Source organism: Neovison vison, chromosome 1, assembly GCF_020171115.1.
Source record: "Neovison vison isolate M4711 chromosome 1, ASM_NN_V1, whole genome shotgun sequence".
Classification (NCBI taxonomy): domain Eukaryota; kingdom Metazoa; phylum Chordata; class Mammalia; order Carnivora; family Mustelidae; genus Neogale; species Neogale vison.
The window spans coordinates 230,257,293-230,276,157 of NC_058091.1; the positions used below are offsets into that span (position 1 = coordinate 230,257,293).

At 37.3% G+C, this 18,865-nt stretch overlaps 1 protein-coding gene and 1 long non-coding RNA gene across 2 annotated transcripts in view; one reads left to right on the plus strand and one right to left on the minus strand.

Annotated features, from left to right (window-relative positions):
- LOC122889412 overlaps nucleotides 1–7,970 on the plus strand; it is a 76,680-nt gene extending 68,710 nt beyond the window's left edge. Inside the window, exon 3 of the long non-coding RNA XR_006380898.1 lies at nucleotides 6,630–7,970. This is a non-coding gene — a long non-coding RNA (uncharacterized LOC122889412). The remainder of the gene's footprint in view (nucleotides 1–6,629) is intronic.
- The window catches only part of MAP3K1 (mitogen-activated protein kinase kinase kinase 1), an 80,907-nt gene that overhangs the window by 30,507 nt on the left and 31,535 nt on the right, over nucleotides 1–18,865 (minus strand). Inside the window, exons 2-3 of the mRNA XM_044224486.1 lie at nucleotides 5,285–5,435; nucleotides 1,590–1,790 (exon numbers count right to left, since the gene is read on the minus strand). Of these exons, the coding sequence (XP_044080421.1) occupies nucleotides 1,590–1,790; nucleotides 5,285–5,435 (352 nt within the window). The remainder of the gene's footprint in view (nucleotides 1–1,589; nucleotides 1,791–5,284; nucleotides 5,436–18,865) is intronic.

Consider the following 18,865-nt stretch of genomic DNA (forward strand, 5'->3'; position numbering starts at 1 on the left):
GTTGCAACCTAACTTCCATGCTTGAGGAAGAGATGCCAACAGCCTCCAACTGTTCTGGTATCCCAGCTGAAGCACCAGACACATGCGTGAGGAAGCATCTTGGATATTCCAGCTTCAGCAGATACCATGAGGAACAGACATAAGTCATTCTTGCTGAGCCCTGCCTAATTTACATGAACAAAAACAAGATTGTTCTTGTTTTAAGTTTAAAAATAATGGCTCATTTAAAGATGTGTCAACATAAAGCCAATAAACACTGTTAGGTAGTTTGGACTTTAATGTAAAAAAAATTATTTAAAATTTACTTTTGGAAGGATTTATATGCTGATCAGAGGAAAACCAGATCCCCCCCCTGTGGTCATGATCTTTGTCATTCTACCACCTACTCATTTGCTCTTTGCTCTTCAAGTTCAGAAAGTAAATTTTAACTTGCATTTCTTCACTAGAAATCTTTCTCTCTCTCTCAGAAAGTTAGCACCTACATTTTGCAAATCTCTCTAATGTCTGATTTAATACAGAAGACAGCTGGATTCTCATCCATACTTCTGCATTGCGTCTGCTGTGATAATGACATTTTGGTTAAAGTACATGAAGAAAATGTGGCTTCACAAATATATGCAGATGGAAAAGGTATTTCAAAAGACTCTTCCGGGCGCCTGGGTGGCTCAGTGGGTTAAGCTGCTGCCTTCGGCTCAGGTCATGATCTCAGGGTCCTGGGATCGAGTCCCGCATCGGGCTCTCTGCTCAGCAGGGAGCCTGCTTCCTCCTCTCTCTCTGCCTGCCTCTCTGCCTACTTGAGATCTCTCTCTCTCAAATAAATAAATAAAAAATCTTAAAAAAAAAAAAAAAAGACTCTTCCAATAATTATGAACACTCTTCTTTGATACTAGTCCCAAGACTGTGATATGAAATCTGAAACCAGATCAACAAACTTTTCCTACTCTTACACATGAAAATCCAGATGGTCTGTCTTTCACAATTTGAATGGATCATTTACCTAAGGATGATTTTGTTTCATCATGCATTGGTCATTAAGAAAATACTGGTTCACCAAGTTATGCAGATTTCCTAAATGTTTACGCATTTCGCTGTGCAATATATTAAAAAAAGGTCACATTTGGTAACATCACCAATCTTGTTAGAAAATTCAATTATTGGGAAACTGCCAAGTTTATAGTGGTGGATATGAGTTTCCTGAAATTCTAAACTCCCTAGTTAAAAAACATTTCAATTTTCTTTCTTGACGTTCCTTCCTTCACTTAACTTGTCTTAAGGAAAATATCTGCCAAAAATACCCTGATTCCTGTTGTCATAGCCTTAATTTAGGTGAATGCATCAGCTTTACCCACCACTGTAAATGTTTATGCAGTTAAAGAGGCAAGTGAGATCTCAGTTTTATTACAAAATTTGTTTTGATCTAATGGATCCACAGAAAAGGTCTTAGGACCTGCACTCTTCCCCCAACCAAGGGTCTGTGGACTACACTTGGAGAAATGTTGCTGTAACAGATGGATAGCCAATCTTTTCTGTGTTATAAATGTATCAAAAAATTATAGAAACTTAATATACTTTTTGAAACATTAACTTACAGGCACTGGAGAAACTCTTTTTCTCCGAACTCCTGGAGATTCCGACTTCACTGAGCGACCCGATGGGGAGCTGCCAGGAGAAGGACTACGTCGGCCTTTGGGAGCGGGTGACGTGGTGCTCGCCTGGCCCTCTCCTTGTGACTCAATTGCCAAGTTGTGAATTTCAGAACCATCTCCTTTAATAGGGATTGGTTTTACCACCTAAATTAAAATTCCCATATTCTGATTACTTAACAATATAAAAAATGAAGTAAATTTAAACATAGCAGACCAAAAAATGAATTCACGTTTTCATTACACAATGTTATACAAATATAACAATTTATCACCTTTTATTTAGTATTACTTCAAACAATCAATGTTAAGACTATTTTTACCCACAGATTTCATTCATTTAGGCTTTATCACTAGTTAAAATGTTACATATAATTTTAGAATTTAGTATTATCTATTATGTCCCCTAAATCACTTAACATTCAAAATCAATAATCATAGGTTAGTAAACAAACATGAAAAATAAGCACTTTTACCTTCTACAGTTAATTTATTCAACTAGATTCAAGGAGATGTTTTCTTTTTCATTTCTGTTGAGAAAATGCAGGATCTTGAAAACAATAATGGGCATAATTTAAATGCCCAAATAGTTTGATTAATATAAAACCATTTTGCCTTTTTTTATACCATGTTTTATTACAGTAGTTTAGACATGTATTTCAAAATCATCAAAGAAAACTACCCATTTAAAGAGCAATGTCTCAAGTAGAAAGGCAGCTTGCAAGACCTGTTGTTTCTCAACAGACCTAATCTAGCTCTGGCCAAAAGGCTAAACCCTGTAACCTTAGCCAACCTTCCCTGCCTTTCTCCCACTACTGTTTTTTTCTACTAGCCTGCTGATGTGCCTACCAAACATGACTAACCTGACATCTTCCTGGGCTTTCACTCCCACTTTGCCTGCTAATCACATCTCCAGCCTGTAGCACACCAGGCAGCATACCTTCACCTGGTAAAAACTCCCATCTTTTTTATTTTTATTTTTTTAAGATTTTATTTTATTTAATAGATAGAGGAGACACAGCCACAGATGGAACACAAGCAGGGAGAGTGAGAGAGGTAGAAGCAGACTCCCCTCTGAGCAGGGAGCCCGATGTGGGACTTGATCCCGGGACCCTGGGATCAGGACCCAAGCCAAAGGCAGATGCGTAACAACTGAGCCACCCGGGCATCCCAAAACTCCCATCTTTTAAGGGTCAGTTAAAATCCAGATGTGCATTTAACTTGGTCAGCTAAGTTGTTACTGTTCTCTGCCCACTCTACAAATTTGGCATACAGTCACATACTGTTCTGTGATATTTCGTGCTTTATTTTTAAGTTCCATTTTCATAACTGGGAGATATTTATACCTCACATTTTAAGAAGGATCTGATTTAAACTACATAAGCATAATAAAAACAAACAAAAGCAGAGTCCCCAAGTAGACTATAAACTTCTTAAGGGTAATATGAAATCTGTAAACTGTGAGATGTAGGGTAGCATAACTGAATTTAAGGACTGTAAGTTGTATGTCTTATTCCATACATTTCTTCCCTCTTTACCTCTGTCCTATACACAGATAACGTACTCAAGAATTTGGGTGGCTCAGTGGGTTAAGCCGCTGCCTTCGGCTCAGGTCATGATCTCAGGGTCCTGGGATCGAGGCCCGCGTCGGGCTCTCTGCTCAGCAGGGAGCCTGCTTCCTCCTCTCTCTCTGCCTGCCTCTCTGCCTGCTTGTGATCTCTCTCTGTCAAATAAATAAATAAAATCTTTAAAAAAAGAAAAAAAAAAAAGAATTTGTTGGAAAGGAGACAGTGAGAAAAAAACTGAATTTACCCTTAAAAACTGAATGTCCTTAGTTTATATGTCATAAAGGATTGGCTTTTTTGGCTTCTTTTCAAAAAAGTTGTGATTTCTGCTTTATGGTATTCTCAAAAGATCTGGACTCTCCATCAGCACAAGGAGCTCCAGAAAGCACATTCAAACTTCAGATGGATTTAAACTACTCAAATATTCTTTATATTAATTGGGTAGAAATTTACCCCTTCTATAAGATGTTTTTAATAGAACTTTCTCTTTTCTAAGATGAATCCCCAATTTCTTCATCTGCATCCTCTGACATGATTACTGCAACAGTGAGGGGTTCTCACCATACTACTTCATATGAAAAACAAATGAAAGGAATGTGGAAGCTTAGCTGGAAAGGAAAGGACTCATGGGTAATATGGTAGCATAAAAGCTGGTATATAAAGGAACAATTAAATATATTCTATATTAGCTCCATGGGTTAGCACCATTGGGTAAAGTGTGCAAGACAGAACACAGCTCAGTGATGAGGGAAGTCTATATGGCTACTGAGCGTTAGAAACATGGCTAATGTGGCTAAGGAACAAAATTTTTACTTATTTATATTTAACTAATTTATATTTATTTTATTTTTTTTTTAAGATTTTATTATTTATTTGACAGACAAGCAGGCAGAGAGACAGGCAGAGAGAGAGAGAGGGGAGAAAGCAGGTTCCCCGCTAAGCAGAGAGCCCGATGCGGGGCCTGATCCCAAGACCTGGGATCACGACCTGAGCTGAAGACAGAGGCTTTAGTCCACTGAGCCACCCAGGCACCCCTAACTAATTTATATTTAAATTTAAACTAAATAGGCAAGTGGGGAACACCTGGGTGGCTCAGCTGGTTAATCATCCAACTCTTGATTTCAGCTCAGGTATGATCTCAGAGTTGTGAGATCGAGCCCCATCCCATGTCCGGCTCTGCACTGGGCATGAAGCCTGTGTAAGATACTCTCTCCCTCTCCCTCTGCTCCTTCCACCTCCTCTCTAACCCTCTCTTTAAAAAAAAAAGGGGGGGGGCAAGTGGGATGAATGCAGGGCTAGATAATCATACAGCTGGAAGGTTTCAATTGTCAAATGAGTAGCTTGCCCAGTAACTTTTATGATTATACCCACCATCCCTTTGCCCTCCCCCAAATCTAATAAATCTTGTCTTTACTTATAAAGAACAAACAAAAAGCAAATAAAAACCTGCTGATATAAACGGATACTGGAAAACTTAAAAATCAAGATCTACTTCTTTTATAAGAAAGATGAGCACATTTCAAAGTATTTGTATACTTTAAAAGAAAATAACCATGGCAAAGGATAGAGAATGCCTTTCTTTCTTAACCCTAGCTAGCTAAGTTTTCTTTCCCCAAACATGCATTTCCCCAAATGCATCTTTTAAATTTACCTCAAACCCCATGAGTCTATTCAAACTTTTTGCTTTTCTGAATGATTTCTGGAACTTGGATCTTTGGATCCTACCTCGGAGAAAGAAAATCAAAATAAAATGTGGAAAAAAAAAAAAAAAAAGCTTTTCTTTTTCGAAGTACAATAGAAGTCTCTACTAAAAAGTTTTAGATACTGACAGTAGGGGGCAGTGTTGCTTTAAGCAATACCTCCCCAACCCAACCAGCTTAGTTTAACAGTTTAAGGTGCTTAGTGAGCATAGTTTTAGGTATATTTTGTTCCAAGTGGCTAGAATATCAAGCAAATGAAATGACTGTATTTAAAAATAAAGAAGAAAAAAAAACTTACAAGAGGATCTATTTATGATTCATTTCCCACTTCCTGCTATGCTTTCTTCCTTACATCAGGTAACCCACAGCCACTTACCACAGGGCCTCTCCTGTTTCTCCTTTCCAGCCACTCATGCTTCCAGGCTGGCATACAGGTTGCCTTCAGTTTCTCCCTGATCATTCGTTCTTCTGGGCGATCGTCCATCTTGTGCAAGCCCTTGAGAGTTTCTTTACTCTCCATCTCACGACTGAAATGGAGGGAGAAACAAGAATGAGATTAATATATAAAAAATAATTTCCAAGAACAAATAGAATTTTATACCTTCATTGGACATGTAGCTAAAAAGGTAACTGCAAACGCACCCCACCAATGATATAAGCCAAGAATTAAAGTATCACTGTGAATCATACATATTCTTGTTCAATGTCACATGATAATGTGAGTTTAATGCCTTTTTAAAAAGAAAGGTTCTATTTAGAAGGTACAGACTTAACTAACAATATTAATGCAGTCCTTGTTCCCAGGTAGTTAACAAAATGGATCCCAAGACATTAAGTGTGGCATTAACGAACACATTCATGAACACTGCATTGTTTCCAATTGCACCACTCTCACATCCTGAAGTATTTAACAGAGATTTAGAAGAGTATTTTACTACTATAGGATTTCCAGTAATTTAAGGATTTCCAGTAATTTATTCTAGCATTTCCAATAATTTAAGTCTTTATAGACTGAATCTGGTGGATATGCTCATTTTATGAAAAACAATAAATATTTAATAAGCTAACTGTAACCTAACCCATCTTCTGTGATCCCACAATATTTGTTCAAAGCCTAAATGATTAAATTTGTATTCTCCCAACAATAGTTCCATATCAAAGCATTGGGGATACTCTGTAAATAAAAAGTAAAAATTGGTAGAAACATCTGACCTTTACTCCATAATACAGTGTGGAGTTATTAGAACAAAATAATCTGGAAGCTAGTAACTTTTGAGACCTAATTCTACAAAGCCTAAATGGTAAAGCACCTGCTAATTTCTTTCTTTTTTTAAAAACATTTTATTTATTCCTTAGAGAGTGAGAGTGAGCACAAGCAGGGGGAGCACAGCACAGGGTGAGGGAGCAGCAGTCTCTCTGCCTGGCAGAGAGCCTAATGTGGGGCTCGATCATGACCTGAGCTGAAGGCTTAACCAACTGAGACACCCAGGCACCCCATCATCTGCTAATTTCAGATATACTTATATCCACATGAGGATATATATATCAAATGCAAAACACATATGCACATATGCATGGATTTTAAAAACCTGATTTATAAGGAAAGAGTTAAAGCATTTGTGCTCTGGAAGAATTAACAACTTAAAAAATACTAAGCTAATTTCAGTAAATATTTTGGATATTCTATAAAGTTACAGAACAGTTGTGTGTTTTTTTTACAGATTGGAAAAGGAAATACTCAAGGAAATACCACAGAAGATAACTGCAAGCTTACTAAAAAGTCAAATGCAAACTTCTCTAGGAACTTTCCAGCTAATTACAACCATGAAGCATCAGTATCTCCAGAGAACCAGCAAAAAAAAACCTTACTAAAATCTAAATATGCACTAGAAAGGAAGTGGTTAATTGGTTTTTCTGAAACATCAATTCTGTGAGGGCAGTGGAAATCAACAAGTTAAAAATCCTGTGTAGAGAGACTGGTCTAGTTTTAGGAATGTAGAGGGCACAAAACATTTGAAACTTGCAAGTGGGCATTAAGAGCATATAGTAGAATATTTCCACCACAAAGGTCTAAGAAAACTCCTGAATAGAAAGTGCCTATATGTAAAGAAAAAAGGTAAATAAAGAATGGAAGGAAGGAGATTCTTTTATCTGCTTACAAGTGCCTGGCTCTTTTTCCTGCTCTGATTATAGTATAAAATGTAACTTTTTGGGTGTCTAAGAGGACGAGTAGAGAGGGGAGAGGAGTGGGAAAAGAAGAGAGGGCAGGAAGGGAGGGGGGAAAGGTAGAAGGTAAGAAGAGAATGGGAGAGAAAGAGTTGGGCGAGGTTGGGCGAGGGAGGGCAAAGGGAAGGACAAGAAGGCAGGGAGAGTAGAGAAATGTTTTCCCAAAATTTCATCCTGTTCAGTTACTACTTACCCAGGGAAACTCGGATTTACAGGGAACCCAATTTATGGGCTGACTGCATACCAAAAATTCACTTACAACTCTCTCTTTTGAAAAGCAAACACTTTCCCCTCCAGTAACTATGTTGCAAGGCGTGGCTAGGTTCCCAGGCTAGTTCTCAAAAAATAGACACACTGCAGAAGCACAGTGCATTTTCACCCCAGAAGCTCCTGCACTCATGGACAAAGGAGCTTATCTTCCCTTTGGTCCTAAATGTCTCTCCTCCCCCAAATTTGTATTATGAGTATCTCTTCTCCATTCTGTATTTTCAGTGTCTCTCTCCCTGGCACTCACCCAAACATGAAGAAGACTCTACCTGTCTCAACAAATCTTCCTGAATGATGTGGCCTCCTTAAAGCTGGCATGATTTGCCTCTTTTCTTTACATCTGTTTGAAAACACTGTAATCACTTAAACCAGTTTCTTAATAAATAATAGGGGATATGCATACTAGTACCTCAATTTGTACATACATACAGGATTATTTCTTCACAACAAATGCTGTGAAATAGAATTGCTGGGTCAAACAGTACACAAATTAATGTTTTTGGTGATACTGGCATATTATCTTCAAGAAAATGTATCTTCGGGGCACCTGGGTGGCTCAGTGGGTTAAACCTCTGCCTTCGGCTCAGGTCATGATCTCAGGGTCCTGGGATCGAGTCCCATATTGGGCTCTCTGCTCAGCAGGGAGCCTGCTTCCTCCTCTCTCTCTGCCTGCCTCTCTGCCTACTTGTGATCTGTCTCTGTCAAATAAATAAATAAAATCTTAAGAAAAAAAAAAAAACTTAAAAAAAAAAAATGTATCTTCTACTCCAAAACCCCAGGTCAAATTGCCAACGTAGCTGGTCTGTATTAACAACAGACTCCTAAGGAGGCTTCTTCACTTTGAATCTTACTCCAATCCAGGCTTTACAGAGCAGCCAGGGTTACTTCCTCTATTAAAACCCTCCAGGCATCCCTCTGGGTTGGACTAAAATTCAAAATGATTAACAGGTCATATGTGGCCATGCATCATTTGGTCTTACCTCAAATGAAGTAAGTTAGACCTCCACCCGGCTCCTTGTGTTTTTTTCACTGCCTGAAAAACTCCAACATCTCTCCAGCTCAAGACTTTTGCACAGACTGCTTCTTGTCTACTTTTCACCTTGTTTATTTCTACTGACTTTTTAACTCTTCTTCTATACCTCAGAGATGGTCCCAATCTGAGTTAGGAATCTGTAGTTCCATTCCTTCACACCATTGTACTTTTTCTTTAAAGTGCTCACTGCAATTTGCAAACCTATTTCCCCACCATAAACTATAAATTCCATGACCAGTGTTTTTATCCATCATTCTATATCCAACAACTAACAATGTCTGGCTTATGATAGGTTTCAAAGCATATATTAAATGAATGCTCATTTATTAACATCTTTGGCAGCCCTAAGGACCTTCCTAGTTTTAAAATTGGCGGGGGGGGGTCAGTGCTGGGTGGCTAAATTGATTAAGCGACTGCCTTCAGCTCAGATCATGATCCCTGAGTCCTGGAAATCAAGTCCCACATGAGGCTCCCAGCTCCACAGGGAGTCTGCTTCTCCCTCTGACCTTCTCTCCTCCTGTGCTCTCTCTCTCTCAAATAAATAAAATCTTAAAAAATTATTTTAAATTTTATATATTTGAGAAATATATTTGATATAAATATTTGATATATTTGATATAAAATATATATATTTTATATATTTGAGAGAGAGAAAGAGCACAAGCAGGCAGAGAAGGGAGAGGGAGAGGGAGAAGCAGGCTTCCCGCTGAGCAAGGAGCTTAATGTGGGACTTAATCCTAGGACCCTGGGATCATGACCTGAGCTGAAGGCAGTCACTTAACCAACTGAGCCACCCAGTACCTCCCTAGTTTTACAATTTAATGACTACTCATGTTAATCTTTGTATAGTTTTGTATTTAAGACTACATTTGTAATTTAGATTTTATTCAGTGGAGCAATTTTTGTTGCTCCTAAATTAATCTGCAAATATAAACCAAAAAGTTATTTCTAATGTTTTAATAATCATATATTATTCAAAAATGTATATATTTTTTGCATTTTAGTATCTGTGAAATCTCAATACTTCTTACAACCAAATGTTGTAATTTATGGTAGGGTTTATATAAGATAATGGTTCAATTTATACTCAATGGGATCTTAGATTCAATGAAATAGTGAATTCTGTCTACTTGCTAGGAAAAAAGCCATGTGTGTATGTATATAGCAGTCATGTAACTTCTTATTCAATTAATATTATAGCCATAACAGGAAACATCTTTTTTTTTTTTAAACACAAACTAATCTAAACAGATAGTTGTTAAATCACTAGGAGATTAGAGGGCCTCTAATTCAATTTAGTTAAACAATGTGAGTGTCTTGGAGAGTTATTTTTGCATTAGTACCTACAACCAATACCTGTTATTTTACGTTAAGTAATAGCTTGTACATTTCTGACCCTTTGACAAAACAAACATACATATTTTGGGAAACTACTTTGAAGACTTTAAACATAAATGAAATTTTAGCCAGACAAATATGAGAAACTTAAAGATTGTTACAAATTAAGCTTTATCCTCCTTTCCTGTTTATTTAGGAAACATGTTTCTTGCTTTTTTTTTTGGTTCTAAACATCATCAGAATCTTTGATCAACCTAGAGCTTCAAAGAACCTTTTTCCTCTGAAGTTAGGCTTCTTGTTCTGGTCCCTTTCTAGACTTACAGAATTTACCTGCTAACAAATGAGATGGTTCAATGGTCCCTTCTTAATGAAGCCACCTGGTCCTCTGCCTGACCACCTGTGGCAGCAAGTACTGTTAACTGGACTGTCACTCTTACAGCTCTCCTCTCCTTAAACTTCTACGTTTAAGGTAGAAGTTAAAACTTCTAGGTGATTTTTTCCCCCAGTTCTGCTTCTAACTCTCTGACTGACCTCACTGGGATCATATACCAGACCCTCTTCCTGGAACCCCTTAAACACGAGCCACCACTTCTCAAAGCACTTAAATACTCTTCTTAAAGCATACCAAGGTATTTCATACCTCTCTGGTACTGCAGATGATTTTTTTTTTTCTTGACAAAATGACCCTATCATCTTACATGTCTTCAGTAAAGAATTTCCTACTATCATTCTATAGCAGTTGCCACTCCCTCCCCACTGAGTTAATATTAATTATAATACATTATAAAGTTGAGTATTAGTTTAAGTATCTGCTTCCCTCACCACATTGGGAGCTTTCCTGGGACAGGTTATACAACATCTTATTTATTTTTCTATCATCAATAGCAAATGTCCTTGACAGGCCACAAAATGCACCTGAACCCAAGCCAGAGTGTCTATCCAGCAATGGACACCTCCCCTTTCAATGGTGGTGCCTGATGCTTGGGAATACCATGCTTATACATCTGAACCCGTCCTGCACTCCACAGTTGGCCAGCGCAAGAATGTGCCCTGGTCCAAAGACCCTCTATACTCGATGGTACTGTACATTTTAACCAGATCTGCCCACTATGGGTATGTGACTGTAAGATACACAGATCATGTCACTGCAGGAAGAATGGCATTGAAATAGAGAAAAAGAGCAAAGTAGGAACAATAAGAAAAAAATAAAGAAGAAAGAGAAATTAGAAGATGGGGTTGGCAATAGAAGTAAGGGAAAAAGCAATTCAAATAAACTTAAGAGTTGTACCTGGGTCCCACAATATGCTGTCAGAGCTACTTTTAAACTTCCCTGGGTGATGAATAACCAATTCTCCAGAGGTCACATGTATGCACTGCAATGGAGGAAACTTCATGGCTCCATTTTACATTGCACTGAAATAAACCCTATTACGTCTCTCTTCCCACCATCCCCAAAGAGCTTGACTATAGCACTAACACAGCACATTGCTCTGGCACACATAAGACACTAGAAAAACACTTAGAAATAGAATTCTACCAAGTTAATTATGATTTTTAAAAGGTATTTCTTAAATGGTTCATCTTTAGCATGGAAGTATGTATGTTAGTCAACAACTAGTGATAATGGAGAAATAACTGCCAGACTTAGGTCATAATAGAAAAAATTAATGTTACATGCCAGGCAAGGTGTTAAGTGCTTTATAGGTATTTATATGTACTTCACCCTCTCAATAACCCTATGAGGTAGTTACCATCTGAGGCTTGGAGGCGCTCACTTACATGCCTGGGGTCACACAGTGTATAAGGAGCAGGATCAGGATTCAAACCCTGGTCAACCTGTCTCTTGACTGCTATGGCAGGTCCTGTCAACTCTGATTTTGTTTTTACAATGACTCAACATCAGATATCTGTGCTGTTTATCTACCTGATGAGAATACAAAATTTAAACAAGTATTTACAATGGTGACTATTTTAAGAATTAAAGAAGCATGTTCTCTTCATTAACAGAGCACTTCACTATAATAAGAGTATGTAATGATCACAAGAAACCTTCCTGGAAAGTAATGGGAGTTTAACTTTAGTAGATATATAAATGTTTCCAGAACAGTTCACATTATGGATAACTTTATTTCGAAAGAAACTTAATTCTTTCACTGTCCAAGAACTCGCAAGGAACCCTGTCTAGAATAGGTACAATTCAGAGCCACCCAACTGAGGTCCGCCTGGCCAAGGGGAGAGGAGAGCAAGCGAGGAACTATCTTCCAAGACAAAACTAGTCTGTTGTGGGACCCTTAAAATTTGAGTTTCCAGGTAAAAGTCAAGAGAAGGAATGACTTAGTTAAGAATGCGGAGAGTGCGTGGTGAACCATAAGGCTAACAACAGAGGCTAACAAACACTTACCATGGACAGGGCACTGTGCTAACAGCTCCACATGGGTCACCTCAGTCAATTCTCATGACTTGGGACTTTTACTGTCCCATTGGCAGATAAGAAAAAACAAGGAAGAAAAAGAAAACAAGGAAGAAAAACAACTTGTTTCCAAGGTGATAAGGTCTGTATGTGAAAAATACAGGCTATAAACCGAGATAAGAATGATTCCACAGTCTTTTTTTTTTTTTTAAAGATTTTATTTATTTGACAGAGAGAGAGACAGATCACAAGTAGGCAGAGGAAGAGAGGTAAGCGGCTCCCCGCTGAGCAGAGAGACTGATGTGGGGCTTGATCCCAGGACCCTGAGATGATGACCAAATGCTCACCAAGATCTGAGTCCAAAATACCCATAAAAACTCCATTTTCCCATAAGATAATTTCTTGAGTATAGGCTCTTTTGGGCAGCAAGAAAGAAAGAAAATCAATGGTCAGTCCAACACTTCCACCTTTGTAATACAACAATTATGACATATCTAATTTTACATATGAAATAATAGTATATAAAATGGCTCACGTATGTATGATAATTAGTCCCCAAAAGACTTTATTACAACTTGTGCTCGGTACTATTTGACTCTGAGAACTAATGATGGCATAATTCCTAGTTATTTACAATGAGAAAGAGGAATTGCTTTCTTCCCCCCCCATAAAGAGTAACCATCTTCTCTGTAGCACAACAAAGGACTACTGATTTCTTAATATGGGTATGGCCATGGACAATTAGTTTTATAATATGTGGAATCTCTATCAGAAGTTTTTATGGGGAAAGAGCTATTTCTAGTATTGTACAAATCTTCCTATTTAGTCCTTTGAGGGATATAGGCGCAGAATTTCACCCTCAAAAAGCCCACGTACTGGTTAACAACATCAAAGGTAAAATAGTATGGAGGCCAAATAACAAAGACAATAATATAACTTATTGTCAACAATTATTATTACAAGTAGTTTAATACCACCTTAGTGATTTTGATTGATTCTATTTATAAATTATTCCAAATTATCTGTACGTACTAAAATTCCTTTTATCTGATCTCATGTTAAAATGGCACCTCATCTGAGCTTTAAATTATTCAGTAAAAATTACAAAATTCTAAAAAGTTGAACATGGGATAGAAATGTGAAGAGTATATATGAAATTAGACAAAATGAAACCAACAGAATATATTAATGGGTAATCATACTGCAAGCGCTTGTTTACTCGCTGACTCAGGCCAACATAGACAAGGAAAGTGCAAGTGCTTTGAAGGCAGGGCCTTTCCCCTGGCGTGTCATGTAGCTACCAACAGAGCCCCCAGAGCAACAGATCCCATGGGCTTCATAAATAATTGCTGATTCAGAGTCAGAAGTAGCTGGTTATCATTTCTAATAAATATCTGGGAAATAACATTGGCAGATGTAGTATCCAGGAGACACACACAGCCTATTTAGCCCATAACTTCTATCACAAACTAGTGTCTCTGGGACATAAAAACAATTTCAAAGAGAACATGAAAAATATTCAAAAGGTTTTCTGACTTCTAAATTAGTAATTTGTAAAATATTAGCTTAACAATCATTATGCAAATGACTTTACAAAATGCAGAGAGCTACTAGACAGTATCAAAGCATCAAAGCATTAAAAAAAAAAAAAGATTTATATATTTTAGGGTGGGGGGGAGGCAGAAGGAGAGGGAGTCTTAAGCAGACTCTGTGCTGAGTGCAGAGCCTGACGAAGAGTTTGATCTCACAACCCTGAGATCATGACCTGAGCCAAAACCAAGAGTTGGACACTTAACTGACTGTGCCACCGAGGCGCCCCAGTATCAAAGCATTCGTAAAGGTAGCAAATCCACATGGAATTTCTTTTGACAGTCAATTACCTATTATCTAGTCTATGGCGTAAACTACATGCCTCAAAGGCTCCTTTTAGAGAATTCAAGTGAATCAAAAAGAAAAGTGTATTTTGGGACACCTGGCTGGCCTAGTCAGTGGAACATGGGACTCTTGATCTTGGGGTTGTAATTTCGAGCCCTACGATGGTATAGAGATTACTTAAAAATAAAATATTTTTATTTACTTAACAGAGAGACACACAGCAGAGAGGGAACACAAGCAGGGAATGTGGGAGAGGGAGAAGCAGGCTTCCCATGGAGCAGGGAGCCAGATATGGGCCTCAATCCCAGGACCCTGGGATTGTGACCTGAGCTAAAGGCAGATACTTAATAACTGAGCCACCCAGGCACCCCTAAAAATAAAATCTTAAAAAAAAAAGTGTATTTTAACTACATAGTTCTATGTTATATGTTCTTATATATGTGATAAATATGTATGGATATATTTAAAGAAACTGATACTCTACAGAATACTGAATAATTCTAATGGATTGATAAGTCAGTTATTACTGGTAATTATAACTATTCGAAAGTCAGACATCATTAAAAAGGTTTTGAAATGTACATAACATATTGTAATTACCAACTAGAGCAATATCATGATGAATAGGGGATAAATTGTTAAGTGAAGAAAGAAAAGATTTTAGGTTTTCTTTTATGAACTTTCTAATTTAATTCTACTCAAAACTGTTTTATGATTAAAAGGCACCTTTCTTGATCACAAATACCCATAATAATATTCAAATAAGAGTTTGATAAAAAATTGCTTTGCAGAAAAAGTAAATCGTGTGTAATTAACACACAAGCCTTTTGGATGGACTTCAGTAGCTTCCAAAGTGACTGACATGCTGAAGGTAAACATCAAGGTTAGACTTTCAGGTAGACAGGTTTATACACGAGTAAACATCATCAAACTGAAGGGATGTGTTTCCTGTGCCTAAGAACTACGCAAACCAAGAACAAGATACAGTGAAAAATAGTGTTCAAAATCACTCTTATAGGGGCGCCTGGGTGGCTCAGGTCATGAGCCCAAGGTCCTGGGATAGGCCCCGCACTGGGCTCCCTGCTGGGCCGGAAGCCTGCTTTCCCTCTCCCATTCTCCCTGCTTGTGTTCCTACTCTCCCTGTCTCTCTGTCAGATAAATAAATAAAATCTTTAAAAAAAAAAAAATCACTCTTAACACTTGCCTAGTCCCAGGGAGAATATAAAGCAGCAATGCAAAAACTTGGTTAAGAAGTTTCCTTGGTACATCCGTGTATCTCAGAAATGTAATGGCATATTAAAAACTACCAAACAGGGCACCTGGGTGGCTCAGTGGGTTAAGCCGCTGCCTTCGGCTCAGGTCATGATCTCAGGGTCCTGGGATCGAGGCCCGCATCGGGCTCTCTGCTCAGCAGGGAGCCTGCTTCCTCCTCTCTCTCTCTGCCTGCCTCTCTGCCTGCTTGTGATCTCTCTCTGTCAAGTAAAATAAATAAAATCTTTAAAAAAAAAATTTTTTTCTTTAAAAAAAAAAAAAACAAAAAAAACTACCAAACATTCAAGTTAATGAATTTACCACAAACAGATCAGTCTAATATGCAGTACTGATGACATCACAGGGTATGGAACTGTGATACTCTATCCAAATCTGGAAAAAAATTTGCTGTTCCTTCTAAATGTGCTGACAGATGAATGTGAAAATCAACAAATTTACATTAAATGAAAATAATTATATATACTTTATCAAGCCAGAGGATATTTAAGAATAATCACATGTACTAACAAGTGTGTAACTGTCTGGTCAAGAAAATGTCTATAAAAGAAGTTAAAACCTGCCAGGAGGCAAAAAGAATTTTAAGAAGAGAAAATTTAAATTCTATTTAGAAAATAAATTTTCATATTTATTAAAATAAATATATTTTATATTATAAATTTATAATTTATAGAATATATAATATATAAATTTTATATTATAAAATAGTATTATTTATATAAAAATTTTGTATTTATAAAATAATAAAATAATAAAGAACTTAAAGAAAATCTAAAGGAAATAAGGTGGCAAGCCAAGTTAGTAATCAAATTAAGTTAGGAAAAAAAATCCTACAAAATTAGCAATTTGACATCAGAAAATATGTTCATATTTCTGAGAGAAAGCAGAGACAGTGAAGGCAGACATCTTTTCAAGATAACACCCCGTATATACTGGCATAAAAGAACAAGTCACACTACAGTTAAACACATGCTTTCAGTTCTATAATGACTTTACTTCAGCGAAATTCACGGACTCATCACAAATTATGAACTAAAATGAAACGGTAGTATTTATGGTAGACAAGTGAAAACTATAAAAATGGTCAGAACTGAACAGAAATGACTTTTGTGGTTTTCTAAGATTGATCAACTCACAAAATATATGAAAATCTTACTGACAGAACACCAACAAATGCTCTTCTTCTAACAATGATGGACAAAACAAATGGACGGAAAAGTTAACTAGCTGCCAGTGGAATGTTTACTATGTATTTTTCGAAAATACTTTTTTTGCTCATCAAAGTAATGGCCTTTGTAACAATATTTCTAAATACTGCTATCCTGCCACCCATTTTCCAGAGAAAGACTCATAGTACTCTCTTCTTTGCACCCACAAACTTGGGAGAGCTACCAAGTTTAGTGTAAACTAGTTTCTCAGAGCCAGTGTTTACAAAGGGGGTTTAAGACCAATATGGTCCCATTTCTTATTTGTTCCTTTTCAACAAAAATCCATGAAAGCTTCAAATACTTTTAATCTTGAAGCTTTGTATTCTTTTGATATTCACTGCTAAAAATTCCACTGTTTATTCCTTCCTTTGTGTGTCCTTGATACTTGACGAAGAACTTTTAGAAACCTTTGAAAAAAATGGGATGTATGAGCATCCTCTTCCTTAATTGTTGAACACAGATCAGTAAGCAAGGAAAAGGATGCTAATATTTTATAGTATTTGGCTAAATATGTATTTCCTTTCAAGAATTCCCCTTTTGTGCTACATAACAAATCTAGAGTTGGGAATGTCTAAATGACAAATGATGCATAAGTATAGTAAGCTTTCATAATACATTAGAGAAGCAGATTGGAACTCCCTATACCACCACTGTGCGAGTTTTCAGCAAAGCACTGTGTGTCCTGTCCTCCATCTACTACATAATTCATGGTACAAAGCAGGTAAGGGGACAGGGGGTTGTTGGAAGGGATGGCTATTCCTTCACCATTTTGCTTTTCATGGAGAAGATCCCAAATCAATGTTATATGGAAACTCGGCTGTATGCTTTTCTTTGGAACTTTCTCCAGTGGGTATGCAACTGCATTTTTACTATGTCAATTGTTTTTCAAAGACCACAGCAGCTTAGTTTGAGTATTCTTTTAAGAGATCAAATGAATAAGGCTAATAATTAAGAAACTGGTCTGTTACTGCGCATATTCCCCTCTTTTAAGAAAAGTACGTTTACAGTTAAAATTAGAATATTTTGAGTGAATACCATCGATGTTAATAAAAACCCCTGGGCTGTTTTTAGTGTTCCCAGATTAATGGAGAAGAGAGTATAGCACAGGATTACAGCACAAAGCCCTCTTACAGCCTTTGCTAGGAGAATGATTTCTTTCAAATGCCGCAGAACAGCTGATACTATTTCTATAGTACTTCCTTCTAGTTGGTGGAAAGGCATGTTAACTGGGATGCTCAGAATGAGGAAGAATGACTTCCTGACAAATGCTGCTTTTCTTCTTTATGCTTTTAATACTAGAAAACCACTCTGTTCAATGAATGTTGGCACGTCTACTACATGGAAGCTCTGGGCTAGGCAAGAGACATAGAAATACAAAGTGGGAAAAAGAGACAAAAGATAAGTAAGATAGGATCTCTATTCCTCCAGGTGCTTAGTCTAGCACAACAGAGAAAATAGGATGCCATCTCTGCTATAATGAAGTATTTTAATATATCATAAATAGTTGCAAGGATGGAGTGGATATCCACCCTTAATTTTATCTAGGGGAGTCCTGGGGAGATCCACAGAGGAGGTCATACCTAAATAATCTTAAAGGAAAGAACAGGATTGGCAGGCATGGTGTTGATGAAGGCTGAAAGATTTTCTAGACAAAAGATATAACTTTGGTGAAAACAATGTTCTATAAAATACTAAACAGTCTATGATTCTGCTGTCAGAAAACATGAAATAAAATGAAATTAAACAGGTTATTTAAAAACCTATGTGCTGGGGCACCTGGGTGGCTCAGTGGGTTAAAGCCTCTGCTTTTGGCTCAGGTCATGATCCCAGGGTCCTGGGATCGGCCCCACATCTGGCTCTCTACTCCCAGGAGAGCCTACTTCCTCCTCTTTCACCCTGCCTGCCTCTCTTGCCTACTTGTAATCTCCGTCTGTCAAATAAATAAAATCTTAAAAAAAAATAAAAGAAATAAAAACCTATGTGCACTTAATTTTCCAAGGCAAGGGGAAGAAGGTACACAGCATTCCTCATGCTGTTGGTAAAGAAGTCCCTTTGAGCAGAACGCCTTTGACGGAGTAGTGGTTTGGGGGATATACTATGAGAAATCCGTACTAAATCATCTCTACAGTCCATTCTGGCTCCAATTAGTATGTCTAAGAAGAATTCAGGAAAGAAACTAATACTGGCTATCTTACTGTCTTAATATAAGACTTCTCAAGCTATCACAAAATTCAGCATGTTTTTTTTTTTCCCAATTTATTTATTTTCAGAAAAACAGTATTCATTATTTTTTCACCACACCCAGTGCTCCATGCAAGCCGTGCCCTCTAT